This window comes from Melozone crissalis, unplaced genomic scaffold (genome assembly GCF_028551555.1).
Source record: "Melozone crissalis strain CALT ecotype California unplaced genomic scaffold, PUWL_Pcris_2 ptg000023l_1, whole genome shotgun sequence".
Lineage (NCBI taxonomy): Eukaryota > Metazoa > Chordata > Aves > Passeriformes > Passerellidae > Melozone > Melozone crissalis.
In genome coordinates, this window is record NW_026535801.1 from 35563143 (window position 1) to 35584015 (window position 20873).

Sequence of the window (20873 nt, forward strand, 5' to 3'; positions counted from 1 at the left end):
TGTGCTGCTTTAGTGTGTACTTCTGAGCTTCATATTAGGGGATTGTGAGCTCTCTTCATAGAGTAGGGAGACAAAACAACATTCTCTAGCTGGGGACCAGGGACAAATGATTCAAATTTCAGACCCAAGAGCACAAACAACGTGGGCTGGAGAGGAAAAAAACAAGGATGGGACTTCATGAACTAAAGCTGTGATTGGACAATTAACTCCAGTGTGCAAATGGAGCAGAACTTATAAAAGTGAGAGACCCCGTGACTGATCACCCATTTTGTGACATTTTGGTTCATCTTGGGTGCAGCCCTGGCTGGGCTCTTGTGCTGCCCAAGGTGAATCCATTGAGGCCTTCTAATAAATCCCTACTTTATTCTTTAGCTCTGCCTAGTCTCTGTTCTAGCTCAGCCTTCACAAGGCATCAGGACAGATCAGAACTGCCCTGTTGGTGATGAGTTGCTTTCACCAGTAGGTGCTTTTTCAGAACCTTTTTACAATGTTTACTTCATGGAGCACACAAAAAGCAGTGCTGAGCTCAATCCTGTGGGATTGGATGGGTTTTCTGCAAGCCACATTGCTGATGTAGTTGCATGTGAGCAAACCTCCAAACACACAGGGACAAATTTATGCTTCATGGATAAATACATACCTTCAGTGCCTGGTTTCATGGAGTACAAATTTTCCTGTAATCTAAGCACATCTGCTCATTATAATTAACTTGTGTGATGTGTGAAAAGAAGAGCTACATCAGCTCTATGGCATGGTTAGATGGATTGCTTCCTCTCTGTTCATCACAATGATTAATTGTAGCATTTATAGGAAGATGGCTGGTTTTTTATTAATTTTTGGATTTAGATTATATATCTGGCCCTTTTTAAAAGCTTGTTTAAATGTTAATACTCTGCAAATCTGATATAAAAGCATAAACTTTGCAATTTTAAATACTTTGATGAGAAACAGGGCAAAATATGTCTGCTCAAATTGTCTTATCTGAAGCCTTTCAAAGATGCCTTTCCTTGTTAGATGAATTTCACAGGTAACTGTAAATACTGGAGGCAACCATGAAAGAAATGTAGAAGGATTATGGAGTTTCATTTGACCCTAATTGCTGGTGTTTCCAAGGGGCAGACTTAATAATATTGAAACATACTATCAATTTGCAGATGGTTCTGTGGTTTTGCAAGTATTACATTTTTGCTATGAATGAAATAATCACCTAATGTGTTTCCAGAAGTTAAATACACTTAGTTCTTGGGCTGTATTTGAATAAAATTTGATTATATGCTTTGTGGAATGTAAATGTTCAGGCTTGCAGTGGAATAAGTGATGGGTACACGAGTACAGCTGTCAAATAGGTTGATGAGGGGAGCCCAATGATCCTGTTGTATTTTCTCCCAGTGCAGTCATTGTCATCTTCCATTACTTGCAAACGAGTTAATGTGTTCTGTAGATGGAATTCAGCCACAGGTTTTTATTGCTGTTGAGTTTGCACAGTCAGAATGGCAGAAGCAAAAGAAATGATGTGTGGAGAGTATTGAGCAGAAGCCTGAAACTTGGGTAAAGTTGCAGGAGGAGTGAACAAAATGTAGCTTACTATTAAAAAATCTTTCTGGGTTGCTCAAATCATATTGATTAAATGATAAACAAAGCACTTTCTTGAAATCTCAGTTAACTGGCATAAACACCCTGATTGAATTATGCTGCAAACAGAGCACCATAAGGGAAAATGTCTTTACCAGTTACAGTTATATCTTTTTTTTTTTTAGGATTTCTTATTAAAAATTTCATCTCAGGGTTTGCTCAGAAGATAAACTAGACTCAACAAAGAAGCTAATGCAAAAATAAGCTATTGCAGTGGCATCAATGAACAGATACAATAAGCAAATAAGCAATTTGCAGATAGAGAGTCAACATCCCATGAAATGTTTATAAAGGTAATATTTAAGATCTCATAAAATCAAATTGTATTCAGATACAATAACAAAATTCAGTAATAAAACAGTGGTGAATAGTCAGAGATTATCATAAAGCAAAAGGCTGTATTCCATTTCAGAGGTTTCCTTTAGTGCTAAGCATTCTATGTGTTTTTATGTCAACTCCACCCAATCTTTGCATACCCAGTTACTCCTGGTTAGAGTGTGCACATCTGAATCAAACTCCTGAAGGCATGTGCTTTTTGGTGCAATATAATTTAATTACTAAGGATGTCATTTGGGGTTCACGGTACTGATTTTTAGGATTTTTGTCTTTAGGGAAACAAACTATTCTAAAATAAGGTCATTGTTCTTTTTGTTTCACTGTGTCCATCAACCTAGTACAGAGAGAAAGTTGATGTATTTAATTTTTTCTTTTTTTTGGCATAGCTGTCCCAAATGTTTTTGTGCAAATCAAAAATGAGCTGACACATGGAGATCCGTTCTTCTAAGTTTGCTAGAGCCAGGATTCATTAGAGCAGACACTTTTGGAACAGCTGGTTTATCCTTGATAGCCCTTTCCCTGTAAGGAAATCCACTCCCAGGAGTGCAGCTGTCCTGGCCTGGGGAGGGTGGTGAGAGCCTGGGCCAGGTTTCCAGGGGTGGATGGCACAGTGGAGAGTGTCTGGCTTTTTCCAGAACATTTGCAGGAGGATCCTTTGTTACCTTTAATGCCCATTGCTAATTCTGATTTTGCATATTTGTGCTGCAGCCTTCTGCTAATCCACAGGAACCTGACCTAATTTTCACCTTTTTTGTTGTTGTTGTAGTTCCAAGGGCAGTGAATAACTTTTGGCTGAGCTCAGCTGATCTCTTATACTCCAGATTATCCCCATTGTGGTTGTGCCCATTCCGTCATAGGAGAGCTTTCACTTTGATTTTTCTATTTTTTTTCTGAGTTGCACCTTTCTTCAGTTTTCCCCGCCAGCCCAGCTTTCCAGTATGCCTTACTAAGTTTTAAAGCAAATATGTTTATATGAATGTGTTTGTCTACGTGCCCATCCCAGCTGGTTCCTGCTCATGGCTTACACTCTATGCTGAGTGAAATTTACTCTGTCTCCACCCAGACACACCAAATTTTACCAGTCATTCTCTAGAAACTGTTTCAAAGATGGAAAAGATGTAAAATTTCTAGATAAAATACTTTTCACCATCATTTACATGCCCTTACAGAAGTGCTGTACCCCCTTATGATACTATTCCAATCATGTGAATTCACCTGTTAAATATTGGCTGCAACAGGGTTTCACCCCAAAAAACATGTTAGTGTGATAACTGTGTAAAAATTTTTAGTCTGTTTTTAATTAAATATGTTCATATTGTGACACCTTAGTTATCTGAGATGAACAGTGATGTGAAGATGATGGAGGAGCCATCACAGTTTGGCAGAGGGATTTAGGTGTCTCACCTGGCCCTGCCTCTGTATTTCACAGTGTGGGTACATTGGGCAGCCTGTGGGGCACAAAAATCAGGTCCCACTTTTTTATTTCCTCATGTAAATTGCTCTGAGAAGAGTTGTTTAACACTGGTAGCAGGTGACTGTTTGCTGTTCATTCAGTGTTTCTGTAGGTGCAACAGATTTTTGGTTGATAAAGAATAATTTGATTTTGGGAGGTGATTCTATATAACATGTTTGTTTGAGGTTGTTGCTGAAGACTCACACTGTAGCTGTAATAGAAAGTGTATTAAACTGCTTTTTAAACATATACAATAGAAAGGTAGATAAGCATTAGAGAGTTAAATATTTCCTCACTTCTTCACAATCTTTGCTCAGGCTTTTACTATGAGAGAACCAATAGAACCAATCTTTTAACTTAGATGTAACCCATGTCCTTACTTCCAGTGAACACTTATGTTTTTTAGAATAATTTTATGTAGCAATGTGAAACAAGCTGTTGTTATATGGGACAAGACAGGATACAAGAATCTGTTCAAAGCACCATATGAATCTCAGGGGTTTTTGTGTTTTTACTGTATTGGAAAACATGGGAGTTTCATCAAGACTTCTCATTTATTGATAGACACATCAGTGTTGGTAGTTCATTTTTTTCCTTTTATTAGGAAAAATTGCATTTACTAAGTTGAGCAGAGAAAGAGATTACATCCTGTGTATGTAGTTTATACAAGTGCACAGTTCTCTTCACTCCCAGGAGATAATGGGGTTTGGGGTGGGATTTTTTAAAATTTCACTGTATTTTTACAGTTTTATAAGTACCTAGGACAGTGGGTTAATAGTTAACATAGCCATTTTATGGATTTCTTTCATGATTTTCAGCAACTAGAGAAAAACTTTTTTTTCATCTTGATGTAATCAGTAACTCTACCAATAGTACTTTTGATACCTTTTCTTTACCTTTAGACAAAGTCCAAATTTGTATGTGTTAACCGTATACATCCAATATATGGTATTTAATACAATATAGGATTATTCTTTTTCTTTGGAACCTTACATGGAAGCCTGTGAGGATGTCTTTGGTTCACACACCAAATGCTTTATGAGACAAAAAAGTAATTCAGGCTCTGTAGTTACCATGCTACGTAATGACTGAGTCATAATTTTTGAATTGACAGTCAACATATATTAAATCAGATCATCTATTTGAAACAGTTGTATTTCATAAGCTGTAGCTGACAGTTTATTATCTTATCTGGGAGAACTCCTTTCTTCCTTCATCTTGCCTCAAAACTAATACCCGTAGAACTGAACTTTTGGTACAAGTCAAGGTCACAGCTTTGGAATAAAGTTATATATGGGAATTGCCTGTCTTCATGTTGAAAAGGTGAGTAAATCAAAAGTACTGATATGGTAATCTTGCAGTGTGTTCTCTTGCATTTTATTGAAACAAAATAAGAAGTTTTCTTGACTTTCAAAAACTGGTCTTGATGAAACTTTCTTTAGAAAGCATCTTAATAAGCCTATTTCAAAATGCCCTTAAAAAATAAATTTTAAAAAATCAAGAATGGCAGTAAATTATAAGATGTGTACCTATATATCTTGATGCCAGATCACTCAACTTTTCTGGAAGGACAGGAATCAGGAGCTTGAGGTTGTGATCCTCTCTGGGTGGAAGAGGTGTGCTTGGAGTTGAGCAAGGGACTGCTGGATGCTCCCAGCCTGTCAGGCTCCAGTTCCCATTCAGATTCTTTATTATTTTTCTATGTTTCATCCTTTCCACTGCTGGGTTTTTCACTGAAATTTTGAACTGTGGGCAAAATTATTTTCAAAAACTGGCTCTCATTCAATTCCTTCTTACTCCCTTTTTTTTAGTACACAGCAGTGAAATCTGCTGATGTGAGCTGAAGAGTCAGTAAAATAGAAATCAAATCTGCCTCTGAGGATCTTCCTCTTCTTTATTTGTTGATCCAAACTTTCCAGCTTAATCAGTTTCTCTCTTATTCCTTGTTGGCACCAACCTTATAGGCCTGAATGAAGGCAGTGGTTTTCATTGCTTCTAGTATGTTGTTGCTAAATTGTTCATTAATTTGCAGTGAAGAGCCTGTACATTATATATACACATACAATCTCCATACTTCCCCATTAGTGCTGCCTTGATCAGTTGAAAAGTAGTGTTACAGTCAAGGGGTTTTTATGGGGAGGTGGTGGGGGAAGAAAAAAATGTCTTAAATGGCAAGATTTTTTTTTCTGAAATGAATTATGCATTATTCTGAATAGGTGAGGACCGTGGATGAAAGATTGGCATTTAATAATGTAATGCCAGAACCTCCTGGCATAAAGTTCAGTAGCTAGACCAATATTTAAACTGTTGAGCAACGTTATTGCTCTACTAAACCTCATCACTTCACATTTCTCTCTGCAAGACCTACTATTGCCTCAGGCTGTAAATGGAAGATGAGATTTTATTATAAGTCTCCTGGATTAGGTACACAGGAACCACACTGGTTGACACTGGCTTTGATATATATGAGCAAAAGTTTATATAGTAATTTTTGCTGCGTTTCCATTCTAAAAGTTAATTAACTGATAAGATATAACCCTGGAGCGTGGGCCTTCTGACAGGACAAGACAAAGGTTTAGAGAGAAATTGAGACAAAGGTCTGATGCAATGAATGATGGAGGAAAGGCAAAATGCCAGTGCAGTAGCTCAGAGAATGTCTCACTTCTGTGTAGCTGTACAATCTGAATTTATTTGCCTGTGCCATGTCAAACTTGCTCATAGAAACAAATTACTATGAATTCCTGCTATGCTGTATTTATGCTTTCATTATAGCAACAGCAAGAGTTGTTCTCCCAAGTACAGCACATTTGTATGGAAAGTTCCCTTTCCTCTGGGCTTCTGATGAATTAAAAAGCTGCTATTTACTGTTTCTTTGAAATACACAGTTAAAATTCCAAATACCAGTTCTTGCCTCTGAAAAGGAAATGTGATGTGAATCGTGATGTATTTTCAAAGTATTCAGCTGGTTTTGCATTGAATTTTGTTTCCTAAATAACTTATACTAAAATGGAAGAAATAATTACTGCTTTGGGAAATTTTGGAAGTCCCTCTGGTTATGTTCCCTTGTTTTTAAGTGTCATGGTAGTGCTGGGCATGACTGGAGATAGAATTTTTTCCCTCTTCAGGAAGGAAGGGTCAGATGTTCCTCTGGGGTTCGTGTCACTGAGGCAGCCTCAGGTCTGGGTGTGCTCCTCAGGGATGCCCTCCCTGGCTGGGTCCTGCCTCTCCAGAGGGGAGCACAGCCCCTGCTGCTGCTGCTGGGCTGTGAGGGGAATTTCTGCTCTTAGAGGAGGTGGAAGCTGATGATAAATCCTTGTGGCCCAGCCACTCTGAAATGAGCATGTGAGGTAAATGTGGGTCTGCTGTTGTTGCAGTGGTGCAGTGTGAATAGCCACCTCCACTTCTACAAAATTTTATTCCAATTTAATTTCCAAAGATGACCTTCCCCTGCTTTAAGGGCTCCTCAATTTGAACCTCTGATCTTGTAATGACAGTTGGCAGAAACCTTCTGCATCAGGAAAGATTCACACAGAGAGCAATTTTATGGGGGAAACTGCTCTGAGCTCCAACAAAGATGAACAAAACTTCACAGGTGAAAAGAGGGTATAAGCTGAGAGTCTAACTGGTGATTTATTATAGCCAAGATTAAAATGATTTGTACTGGAAATACTGTAATAAAAGAAAATGCAGCATAGTGCAGTGTCCCAGGCTGTGGTTGCCTGGAATGAAGATTACTAATCCTAATAATCTTTCAGCAGGGTGGAAACTATTTCCAGGTCTGGTGCAATTTATGTTCTATTGTATTAATTTTTTTTTTTTGCATTTGATTGCTTTTTTCAGTTAAGTAAGCCATCAATTCTGTTATCTGTACAAATGGTAAAGGAATAATGATAGAGAACTTTCTGTGTCCAAATGTTGCATTTGGTATACATGACTAATCCTATTGTGATCAGTGTTTGGATTGTGTAATTTCTTTAGAAACAAATGCTTGCAAACAAATGTTTTATTCATAGACGAATCATTAAAAAGAAAATATAATAGGGTCTGTTGTTTTCCGGTTGAAATAATTGTGAGTTTTCCCATTGTTTCAGCAGTAATGCAATCTGCTTTATAGCCCCCCAATTATAACAAGTTAGTGAAAATTTAAGATGAGTAGCAGCAGCCAAATAAGAAATGTTTCTATTTTTTCTGCCCATAAGAAAGGAAGAGAAGATCATTGCATGAAAACCTCAAAGTCCTGTAAGATATCTCCCTTTGCATCTTCTCTGATCTTCTGCCTTGTTTTCAAGAGATGAGAAGGAAAAAACAGATAGTCCCTTTAGATCTGTTAGCTTCAAAAGAGAAGTAAAAAGGAATGTACTGGCAGTGAGAATGGTCTGAACAGCAAACTTGAAGGAAGATGGGTGTAATTATTTTTATTATTTTTAAGAGGCAAAGCTATTGGATCTGCTTCATTCACACATGAAGTTCATTTAGCATGAGCCAAGGGAATGCCACTCCTAATACTTATGGAAATCAGGGTCTTTTGCATGCCCAGTTTAGAAATACAGCCTTCTTGGACTATTTGTCTCTCCTGGGGGATTTGGGTGTCTTTTTTGGTTTTGTTTGTCTTCTTTTTTGTTGTTTTTTTTTTTTTTTTTTCCCCTGATGAAGAATGGATTCCCTGACATAGGGTTTCCAAAAAACACTTTTCCCCTGCGCCGTAGGAATGTTGGGGAAAAAGTAGGAAAAGCCATTCTGGATGGATAATTTACATATTATGTACATATGCATGGAACTCCCACACATCAGAGTGTGACTCTGCTCTTCCTGGGATTCCAATCTGCGTATTTAGTTTTCCCACTGGGTAAATCTCCTGAAAACTCTCAAACATTTCATTTTTCAAGGCTGTAGGAGGGAAATTTTTCACATTCTCTTTCACATTCTCACTGCCTCTGTTACCTTTAATCTAAATACAGTGTCTTTACTGTACTTACACTGTGCTGACCCTTGAATCTCAAGTCCAGTATCTTTATTTTTCTCTCATGAGGTGGACAATATTGTATGATGGCTGAAAGATACTTAATTTAGATAACATGAATTATTTGAGTATGCGTTTTTATTAGTTTCAGTCAAAGTAATTTCAGTTGCATTATCAGTTTTAGACTGGAGATGAGTAGCCAGACTTCAGACCTCAATGCGTTTAGTATTCTTATCTATTATTTTATGGTAGAAAAGTGATAGTTAGAGTGGAAAGTTTTATGCAGGGCCGTATATATAAAATCCACTGGTATTTCAGAAAACTTTGGGAGCACTTTCCATGAGGTGAATGTAGATTAGGATGAGTTGAAAAGCTGTTGAAGGGCCTGTGTATGTCCCAGTAGCTTTAGCTCCTGGTCCTGAACAAGGGGGCAAGAGCAGTGTGAGTTTGGAATACCAAAATGGGAAGAGCCAGAGCTGGGGAATGGGGAGCTGAGGAGGAAAGGTGGACTCAAGTCTTGAGGTGTTACCTTGGACCATCATATTTTAAATCTAATGTTGGAGCAGTAGTGAATATGTGGGTGTATTAGTGTTGTTCTGGATTTAGTATCTGTGCTTCACTGCAGTGGAAGTCAGTGCTTGCTTAATCAGCTGAGTAATTTTCCAGCTTGAGTTACTAGAAATACTGTAATGTTGTGTTTGTTTTCCATTTTCTCTCTCTCTCGTATTATTTGGCATATTTGATTCTCTGTATTTACTGTCATCTCAATGCATGTATTTATAGCAGGATGGCTTAGTCTTATTTTCAAGTTGTGCAATAAATAATTCATCTTAAATATAACTTGATGATAGGCGCTACAAAGAAATTGAACTCAAGTAATTTTGGTAATTGTGGGCCACAGAAAGAGGAAAAAAATTAACATGTTTTTGTATTTTATGTTCTCAGAAAGGGGCATAATTTCTATCATTAATCATCTAATGCACTTCCATTGATTTTCTTTTTAATAGAAAATGAAAATAAAAGCAATTCAAAACCTATAATAATGTTTGGGGGAAAAGGGAAAAATTGTGAAAGATTCTTTAGACTGATTGCATAATGTAGAAGCACTCAGATTGCAGCTATTCTCTGGACAAAGTAAATTTGAAACATTAAAAACTCATATTATTTTGCCTTCCTGGCCAGGCAGAGTCTGAACCACTTAGAATATGAAAACACTTGTATAAAAATAGTTCTCAGCATTAATTTATCAATCCTGTGTTCTGTATTCAGTGTGTGGGTGGGAGGAGGAATGGGCTTTACAGCAATGCACTTCTCTCCATCTCCTCCTCAAACAGTGGGCAGTTGTGGTTCACAGATGAGGAAAAATAAAACCTCAAGTCACACAGCTTGGCAAAATTGGCATGTGCAGCTCAGCCCTTAGAGCAGTTCAGATCCTGTATTCCCAACCAAATAATCGATCACCCACTCCAAATTAAAATGGCACTCTGAGGAGTTATTTTAGATGGAACAGAGGTGAATCCAATTGAAGGCATTAAATGGTGCTGGAGGTGCCCTCCCACCATGCTGGCCCTCAGCTGCAGCTGGAACTCCTTCTGGGGCTTCTGTGCCTGCATTAACCCCATGCACGTGTTACTGTGGAAAGGCTGCAGAGAGAAACCATCCTAAAGAGCAGCCACAACATGGACCTTTAGCTTGAGAAGGATGTTCATAGTTTTTCATTCTGTTTGTCCCTCCTTTCTTAATTCTATCCCAAACTTCTCCCCTTTCCCATTACAATCTCTTCTCCATGCTGATGCTCTGTACCTGACTTTTCTGCCCATTTGTTCCCTGACCCCTTTTCATGCAAATCATTTCAGTTGCTTTCCTTTATCTTTCAGTTGGTATTTACCATCTTTATTGCATCCCAAGCTCATCTCGGGTTCCCCTTGTTTGTTTATAGAGCCTGTTGGTTGGGATCTGTGTTTATTCAGTGCTTTGTTTGCATGGTGGAATTTGTCAGCCCTTTAGCACTTCTGTCAATATCATTAATAATTACAGAATGGGAAGCTGGTGACCTCAGAGACAGTTTTCCTGCTGAATAACTAGTTGTCCCAGCTCTTCCTCAGTTATTTTTGCGAGATTGGTGTCTGTGATGTCCTTGCTGGCATCATTTGTTCTTTTCCTCACTTACTTTTAATGGTTATCTTATGGTAACCATTATGGTGTGTTCTGTAAGTCCAGACTTTGGACACACTTCATGGCGGGGAGTGCTGCCATCCAAAGGGGCTGCCACAGGGATGGAGTTAAGTGTATGTTTATGTCCTTACAGAATCAGGACTTAAAACTTCAACCTGAGTCTCAGATGAGCCTTGTCTTATGTCTTCTATTCTGTCTGCTTCTGGCCTGCTGTAATTAGGGGTTGCATTAACATACCAATAATAGTGTAAATGTTCCACCTGGGATTCTGAAGAAACTTGTTGTAAGTATGAAGGAGCATCAGTATAGAAAATAAATGAGGTCATCACAAGTTATGGGAGTATACTTACAGTAAGCATGTCTAGACCCTTATGGTATTTTATTCTTTATATATATATATTCTTAATATATTCTTGAGATAATATATTATCTGAACTTCTTTTTCACTTCCCAGTAGTGAAATGTGTAAGCAATGATGTGTTCTCTCATTACATTGAGGGATACCAAGAATAATTATGCAACAGAAATGAGGCTTTTTCTGAACAAGAGGGTAAAGAGCTATATTAAAATAATAGCTTTGACTTTACATGCTGGCTTTGATTTTTCAACAATTCTTAGAATTTGAAGACAGGGAAGATTATGACCTTATTTTGCCTACACCTCTTGGCATTAAAGCTCTTGTCTAGCCTCATAGCTCATCCTATTGTTCCTGTACTAATTCCAGTCATTTCATTTGCCCTACTGCATAGCTTTAGTTTTAGTGTTTGGCCTGAGTGTACCTTCCTGGAATTATCAGTCATGTTTTTCAGATGTTCTAATGACATTTAATTCCAGAGTTTTGAAAACACCAATTTACTTTTCTCAAATTGAAAGTGCCATGGTACAATATAATTTTACTGGTTCATAGTTGATACTCTCAGTCTTTAGCTTTTTACCCTTTGGAATCTGTTGGAATGCATTTTTAAAGGAGAATTGATTGTAACTTAGGTAAATGAACATGATTACAGAGGCTGTCTGTAATTGGATTTTTACTTAAGAGGAATTAAATTTATGTTATGTTTCCTTATTGGAGGCAGTGCTGTGCCTGTACTCTTTCATTCTCAATACAATTCCTTTTTTTAGGATCATCTTCAATGCTCTTATGCCAGGCATGAACACCTGAGAGCACCTGAGTCCCCTCAGTCTGATGCTGACACCCTGCTTTGGTGATGCTGTAACATCATCCAAGGATGCCTTCAGTGCCTCTGCAATCTGACAGTGTGCAAACATTTGATTTCACCATCTAAAAGTTTATAGGAGAAGTGTCTGTTATTTACTTTCAATTTAGGAGAAATGTAGTTACAGAATGTAGCTCCCATATGCTTGTGTGTGCCATATGCTGAGATGCTGGCACACAGACACACTCTTGTGGGTGGGAATGCAAAGCCAGAAGACAGAGACTGTCACACTGCATATCCCCTTAGCAGTCCTTGCTCAGTCTCCTGGCAGGGCTCTGTAGCAGCAGAAAGGGAAATTTGCTCCCCAAGATCTACATTTAACATTTGACTTAAGCCTTGAAGCAAAGCATGCAGCTGTTTTCATTGCTCATATTTATTGCTTTGTTGTGTTGGCACCTTCATAGGTGCATCCACACAGTCTGCTTAACAATTCCAGCCCTTCCCTGAATAAAAGGGTTTTTTTTCCAGCCTCTTAAACCTGGCTGCCTTTCATTTTAATTCATGAACTCATGGTTATTATTACAAGAAAAAGTGTTTTGGTTTTTATTTCTTTTTTGTGACAGCAGTTCTTTTTAGGTCAGTGGAATTGCATTAAAATGCCATGCCATAGTTTGGCCCCAAGTGTTTAATTCCAGTTTGGTGGGGTTGACTGGTGGTAATAAAAAAGAATAGTAGGAGTTCAAGAAGAAATCCTGCATTTCCTCTCTTGGTGGGAATCAATATTATAATTTGAAGGCCTTTATCTGGTAGTGTCCGATTATTAGCAGTTTTTGTCATATGTTTGTGTCCGTTTTAAATGCTTTAGAGATGGTAGAAATCACACATTATGCCTAGGAGGGATTTTTTACTGTGATTTTTTTTCTCAGTGCATAGGGCTGCAAATGGACTGCATTTGCTCTCTGGGGGTATCCTGCTTGAAAAAACAAAAGAAATGTTGACATAACAGAAATAGCTTTGCGGTATGAGTTTATTTAAAACCATTGTGACAGAACTGAGGATTAAGGGGAAATATTTTTTATGCAGCATAAACCACATATGAGCCAAACCAATCAGTAGTTTGAAACCACTGAGGGTAAATAATTTTATTTTCCTGAAGGTTCACTGAAAACAAATTTCTCTCATTCTCTTTCCAGAACTGCCTGTATATGAAAATATTTTTCTCTTAGAAGTTAAAGCTAAGTAAACTGGGAAGTTTGCAAGAAGCAAAAATGAGGGGATTGGTTTCTGATGGAGCCACTGGAGTTGGGTCCATTTTCTCTGCTGCTTTCTGCCTGCCCCCTCCCCATCTGTTAAAATGCCCTAATGGGCTTTTGCTTTATCATTTTGTTTATTTTAACAATTCATGCAGCTCGCCTCAAGCCAGGTTTTAAGCATATAGCAAGAGTCATGGGAGATCCTCCTCCTCCCCTCCTTTAGGGGTTATTTCTCTTATCAGAGTATACATTAGACATTATTTTCAGCCCCTTCTTGTCTCCATGTTTATACATATCTAATTCACTAAATTATTTGTTACTTTAACTTTCCTCTCTCATGTTTCAATTGTCAATTTCTTTAAGCTCCATAATCTCTGTCAAATATTTGCCCTGATTTCATATGTCCTTATATATATATAGATCTATTTTAGCATCCAAATAGGCTCAGTGAACTTGGTGAATTATTTGAATGCTTGAAATTGTGGCCGTTTGTGCAGAAGTTGGGGTGGTTAGACAATAACTGATCACAGCAGTGGGGTGTCTGGTTTGACATCGATATCTAGAACTTCTATTACTTGTCCTGACATCATTAACAGTGTCAGGAATGAGCTGTGCTTTTCTGGCAGCTCCCACTGAGCATGGCTGTGGGGTGGTTTGCTCTGGAATCACAATTCCTGCTGTGTGGGGTTGGCAGTGGAGGACGATGTTCATGTCCCTGCCAGCTGCAGTCACTGTGCTGAGGAGATGCTCTGCATCCCCTTGGCCACACCTCACGTGGTCACAGCTGTGTGGCCAAGCCTGGGGTGTCCTTGCTGAAGGTAATGAGGCTACACAGACCTTGGCCACCAGAGTCTCTCACGTGTTTAACCTTCCTGAAGAGGCAATTACGCCGTGTCCCCGCGCGGAGCTGTGACCTCTGTCCCGTAATGAGGAGGGGAGGGCTCCGGGCTCACAGCTGGAGCTGGGAAGGGTCACAGCATTGGAAGTGAAAGGCAAGGATCAGCAGTTTAGAGGTGGTTATTAATATGCTGATTTGCTGTCACTTGGGTCTAAAGAGACATTTAACAATTGCTTGCCTTTTGCATGCTCTTCAAAATGCTGATTTTTTCCATAGAATCTAATTACATTTTAATAAGATGTTTTTTTTATTTCCAGGTGATTGCTAACCCATTCCTTTGTCCCATACAGTGCTAAAGTTAAAACCCAAAAATCATTTGTATTCATTGCAGAGTTACACCCCAGTAAATCCTTTAACTGTAAGAAAACAGAGTTGTTTTTACCTTTCTTTTCATGCACTCTTACTCACATTAAATGCTGGCAACAAGGAAAATATATGCAGCCTCAAAAACCTGAATTATTTAGCAATTGTCATAAAATAATATCACAGGTTGTTAAAGTTAAATAATAAAATCTGTATGAAATAACTTCATCCTTAGTAGTTTTATGATACAATGTGTGGACTTGCTTAGAATCAGAGAGCCCAACATGACTAAAATCTCATGGCCAAATTCAGTTCATTACTCTGTCCCTGAGTTTATTACCTTAATCAAGTCATGACCTGCCTTTGCTTTGTTTAACCTACACTGGAGGATATAAATAGCCTATAATCTTGGAGGTTTTATGAGAATTAATTATTACTAATGAAATGAAAGACTCCATGATGTGCAGGCTATTTTTATTTATTATAATTACTTACTATTAATTCACTGTATTTAGCAAGTTTTATCCTAGGTTTCCTGTGACTCAGATTCATACATTGAATACTTTTGTTCTCTATCATGGCTATACAGTACCAATATCCACCGTGAAAAATTAATTATTACTTCTGAAAAAGGACAGCAGACAAAGTGGGAGAGTCTAAGAGGTATTACAATATTTAGGGAGCTCGATGTGGAGGGGCCAGATCTGGTACTTACACCTTGCTGAAGGAAGCATTTAGCTGTAGCATCTACTCAGTCACTCCTTTCACCTGAAATATGGAAAAAATGATGGTTTTGGAAAAAGAAGCTTTCTTTTATAGTTTTTAGGGGCTTTTTTTTTTTTTACCACAGTTTCAATTCCATGAATAGCAAGCACATCACAGCTTGTGAATCCTGGCCTCGACCAAATATGTTTTCTGGCACATGGCCACAGTGTTACCTATTTTCTTGCTTGACTGTACAACATATCATTGGTTAAAGTGTTCCCACAACCTTGCCCCTTTAAAATGACTGCTCCTTGAGAATATTGAGTTTATATCATCATTTAGATAACACACTGGTCAAACAAGAACATGTCTTTATGGTTTTGTGAAGCTTCACTCACTGAGTGACACACGAACAATGCCCTAAAACCAAATCAGCTCCCCTGTTAATCCAGGGGAGAGAATCTCACACAGAACACCAGGACTGACTGCCCAGAGTGTAATGCAGTGTATGCATATGAGAACATAAGGCTTTCTGTGTTTTCTGTGCCCTTGCTTGCAGCTGTGACGTGCCTGTCGGAGCAGGGCGGCTCTGCCACCGTCGGGGACTGCGTGCGGTGGGCAGGAGCGATGCCAGCCCTGGTCCAGGAGTGCCACATTCCCTGCAAGGATGACTGCACTTTCACACCCTGGTCTAAATTCACAGCCTGCTCCTCTGACTGTGACACAGCCAGGAGCAGGAGGCGCTTGCTCACAGGTATTATCTTTTACAATATTTGTCTGATTGGGAATAATGCCTCTGCAGTGTTGGAGTGGTGGGAAAATCCAGAGCATCCTTCATTGCTTTTTCATCTGGTACTGATCATTGCCAGCCTTATACACATTCCAGTACAAGAGCAGTGCAGAAAAGGTATAAAGGTTTTAGATGTAAACCAAATTAAACAGGGGCCAGGCTTTGTGCAAGTTTATCTGACCAATTAATCTGGGAAGCACGCAGAAAATACATATACAGGAGTACAAATCAGTGTGATTTTCTGGAGGAAGTTTAAAACTGGGAGTTTTGTGCTCAGCGGTATGCCCCAGTTCAACAGGGCAAATTAATACCGTGAATAAAGAAAACCCAGTACCATTAGAGCAGCTTTGTTTGATCTTTTACATGTGTTCATTAAACTCACCAGTTCAAACCATTTGATGGATCGGTCTTCCATACTTGCTGTTGAGGTTTGTTATTATGTTATTTGAATGCTGACCAAACTGAAAAGCTTTAAAACTCCTTAATATGAATAGTTTGGAACTGCATGTTTTGCTGGGAGTTGTCTTCCCGCACGTGCATAGTTAGGTAAAAAAGAACTATACTGTGCTTACATGGTTTACAAGAAATTTGCTGTTATTGTTCTTCTCAACAGTCACATCTTTTCATGTTTCTGTGTTGTGTTTGAGAGCTAATATGTACCTGGCTTGAGTTGCTCCTTTAATAGGGGTGAAACTTCAAAGATTTTGACTGTGGAGTAGAGTGCTAAAATTGCTGTAAGAATATCTGCTGAGATAAAAGCTGGGACCTGAAGGGCAGCAAAACGTGGTGGCCACCACTGCTCCTTCCTCCTAGACTCACTTGTCCTTGGCTGCATGGCTGTCTTCTTACTCCATTTGTTACTGCTGGAATGTTCTGTATGTTTTACTAACTAACAATTACAGCACACATTTATACTGGTTTCAAGCTGCCATTTGTCAGTGTGGCTCATTAAAGGATAAAGATTTCTTTTTCACATAAAATTCTCCAGTATTATACAATGCTCTGTAGTTTCTGGCAAAGAGCATATTCTAAAGTGTTCTCTATACCTGTAGGTTTATAGTAGGAGAAATGCTTGATCCCTAGCGAAATAATAGGTGCCTGGTCTACAAAAAATATGTAAAACATAATTAATAATTACTTACAGGTAGTTCTAAATCTGATTTTTCTTTATGAGCATTGTGCAAGTTACAAAACAGTACAGCCCTACCTATCCCCTTTCTTACTCTGTTCTACATCAGATGGAGATCTGTTCAAGTAAGTGGACCAAAAATGATTTGTAGTGCCCAGGTTCTGTTGGTTTGTCTCCTCACCTGCACTGCATTTGTGACCAAGCACCACCAGTCTCCCCGTCCGACCTTGCTGGGTTCCATTTTTCCTGCCAGGATGGAGCTCATGGTCTCAGCCTGTGGCCAGTGAAGGTGTCCTGAAAAGCAAGTGGTGAACATGCAGTGAGTGTCCCAGGTGGAGACGTGACAATGCCCCAGAAAGGAGCAAGGGGGACCCAAATCAGACACTGGCTTTGTTTTGGCCCCCTCTCAAAAGGGGAACTCAGTGAGACAGGTGCCAACTTGTATTTGCATAAATGCTTCTTGAGAAATAGACACAAGTCTTGAAAAAAATCTCATCTGCAGGAACTCAAAGATTAAGCAAAATGCTATTTTCAAAAGTATTTTGTGGTGTTAGGAGACCTTCATCCATTTGCATTTCACCTCTCTGTAAGTGTGCATGAATTGTGCGTCTTGTTCATCAACTGCGTGTGTCTATTCTCAAGTGAATGCTTTGGCTTCATTATAAGAGTTCATTGATAATGTCATTTAATGGAAATCTTCTAATTGTTTGCTGAATATTTGCTTGCCCTCCACTCAATTTTAAATGGTATAATTCATTTTACTTTGTAATTCATCATTGACTCTACATACGAAACTAGTAATTACTTAAGTGAAGGACTTATTACAGAACATATCAAAATTCAAAGACATTATAATGGAAACACCGTTTTTAGGTGAGTCTTCAGTTAATTAATACAGTCAGTTAATTATCTGCATTATGGATACAAAGCACTTTCTGTATTTTTAATGTTTCCCATAATTTTTATTTACAGTATGTACTACCTGATAATATTTAATATATAATGTTTGTTAGTATTCAGAAATGTAAATTAAAAAGAAAATTCTATTTAATTGATGGGTTTATGTCCTCAAAACTTTTGGAGGTGGTATTTTTAGCAATGATCTTTAAAGCAGTCTGTAAAGATGATAAAAATACACTACCACTAATTCTAAAAATATTTCTATGTGAAGAGTATGGGATCAATGTCATTTTTCCCCTTAAAATAGGGCTTTCATAGCAACTTCATTTAGGGGGACGATTCCAGCAAAACAGATGGCAGGGCAAGTTGTTAAAAAAAAACCAGTCACATAAGTATGAGATTGTTAACATCCTTACCTCAGTGTGTTGTGCTTCGTGTCACGGTAGCAAAACATGGGCAAATCCCAAATTCCCATGTTTACTAACACAGTGCAGAGCACACAACTGAACATAGAGTTTGTTGCTCCTCATGGAGAAAAGGCTGGAAATGCCATTAGAGAGCTCTCAATCGAGTTAAAGTCTCTTAAAAGACTTTCCTTGAAGTATGGGGAGTTGTACCTGCATTTCCTCATAAATATATTCTTAAAATGTAAACATGGATTTATCTACCAAACTATAAAGATGCTGATTGATTTTTTTTTTTGGCATGATTTTGTGCTGGCAAATTCTACATTCCCCAGAACTCTGAAAATACCATTTTGAAAGAGCTGGGGCTTGAAGGATGGTGATATTAAGGGTCTACAGTCAGGGGCCTTTCCTTGGCAGATACATATTTGTGTGGAAACAGGCATTGATAAGACCCAGCTTGTCTGTGGTGAAATGGCTCTTGGTTCCAGGCTGGAAAGGAGATTGTTGAGTTACATAACTTATCTTTTGGTTTTAGTATCTTATTGGTGTGCAATGAAGAGAAAACATTTATTCTGGCATCAAAGCTTTAAAAACCTTCTGCAAAAGTGTTTTTAGTGCATCCAAGATTCCCAAGGAATATTTTGAGGATGGCATACAGGTACAGTTTGTTGCTGATGTGAAATGCAAAGACATTCCTGAGCTCAGCCAGCATCAAGATTGTTCCACGGCACGGTGGCTGACCTGTGCCAAGAAAAGCATTGATTTTTATCTTTGGAGGCTGTGTACAGACATTTGTTCCCTTGAGCAGTTGTAGGGATGCAGAGAGCTTGAACTGTCTGTTTTGCATTATTTCTTCTTGTACTGGGGACCGACCCCTTCTCATGCCTTGAAGTCCTGCAGGACAAGGGCATGGAGAGTGCAATTGCAGAGAGCTGTACTGTGGGTTTATTTGGATGCAGCTGCTGCTTTCTAAAACTTCTGAAAGAGCTTTCTTTTAAAACCTGTTGAAGGAACAGAGCAAAGGAAAACATGAAAGCAAACACAACCATTGAAATGCTTTCCAGCACTAATAATTTACTGAGGATTATCTTTTTCTGTTTTCTTCAAAGCATGGTTTGTGTGCACAGCTCATCTTTAACTAATTTGTAAAGAAATCTCAAAGAAGTTGTAGCTAATTTAAGGTCCTCCGGAAGTTGTCCTGGCAACCATTGATTGCGAACAAATAGAGAGAAAACAATCAATTTATTTCCATCAGATAATTAGGGGAAAATGATATTATATGAAATTACAAAGCAGTTTCTGGGCAGACCATTTCTAGAGTGAGACTTTATATTTTACTTCTTCATCTACCCATCAGAACAGTATTTCCAAGTTCTCTGGTTGCCCCTGGAGATAAGTACGTTGTCCTTGCATGCCAGAGCACTGGCAGCAGCTAATAGATGCTTCAGAAACAACCCTGAATATTAACATTCAGATTGTCTTGGTTCTAATGTGTTGAATTCATGCAAGTATAAATACTATGACGTGTTGTTATCAAGAGCAGCAGATGTTGAGCTAACGCGCCGATTGCTGTGGTCGGAACAGGGCGAAGCAGAAAGCGCGACAAATGCCAGAACACGGAACTTTATCCTCAAGTTGAGACGGAGCCGTGCCCCTGCGAGGCCTTCACCTCCCAGCCCCATGGGAATTGGTCTGACTGCATTATCAGAGGGGGTCCAGCCGGGGGTCCAGCCGAGCTGCAGCTGGGAATGCCGGCCCAGGGAGCGGCCGGGGAGTGTGGCCAGGGCGTGCGGCTGCGAGCCATCGCCTGCTACGACAGGAGCGGCAGACTGGTGGAGCCATCTCTCTGCAGCACTTCGGGTAAGGAGTGTGGAACAGCACACACCACCTGTGAATAGCACTCTGTGGCTCATGGTGGAGCTTATTCGAGGTGTGTGCTTGCTGGAATAGCTCTCACAAGTTTGTCCTGGGTGTGGAACACAGTTCTTCAAATATCTTCTTATTGCTCGTTAATAATGGGGTTTTCCCCAGTGTCAGGGTCTGCTGGCATTTCTGCTATGGAAATGAAGCACAAGAAGGCTCAGGTTGGCTATAGTGCCAGAATACCAGAGACATTTCCCTAAAAATCCCATAAAAGTAAAAGCTTCGGAGGAGGTGTATTTATTTCAGTCAGCATTTTGTTAGATGATGTCTCCTACTTCTGCTTTTACTTGTTTAGAAATTTTTATTTCCTTTCACTAAGTTTGGAGGTTTGCATGGTTGTTTTCAATGAAGGAATTTACAATTTTCTAGAGACAATTATATTTAATTACAAAATGCCTGTGATGTCACCTGCTGTCCCTCATGCCAGGCATGCACACATGGCTTCAGCAGCCAGTGGTCTCCTCCCACAGTTATGTGCCCATGTTAAGCTCAAATTCACAGAGTGTATTTTCATAAATTCTTAGAGTAGATTTTCACGTCCCTGGGACACTTACATTTCTTGTATAATCAAGTAACCTATATCAGAAAGAGGGCAGAATTAAAATCAGGGAGAGCAGGATGTGTCATTCCGTTTGGGTGTTTTTTCCCATTTTCCGTGATATGCAGTTCATTGAATGGTTTAAGTTTGACATGACCATAAATATCATCTCATTTCAGCTCCCTTCCACTATCCCATGTTGCTCCAAGTGTTCAACCTGCCCTTGAACACTTCCAGGGATGGGTCAGTCACAGCTTCACTGGGCAACCTGTGCTAGAGCTTCACCGCAGTTAAGAATTTCTTCCTGGTATCAA

General features: G+C 39.0%; 1 protein-coding gene across 3 annotated transcripts in view; it reads left to right on the forward strand.

Annotated features, from left to right (window-relative positions):
- The window catches only part of THSD7B (thrombospondin type 1 domain containing 7B), a 299304-nt gene that overhangs the window by 187293 nt on the left and 91138 nt on the right, over window positions 1-20873 (forward strand). For all 3 annotated transcript variants that reach the window (XM_054277755.1, XM_054277756.1, XM_054277758.1), the window contains exons 14-15: window positions 15432-15626; window positions 19683-19958. In XM_054277755.1, the coding sequence (XP_054133730.1) occupies window positions 15432-15626; window positions 19683-19958 (471 nt within the window). The remainder of the gene's footprint in view (window positions 1-15431; window positions 15627-19682; window positions 19959-20873) is intronic.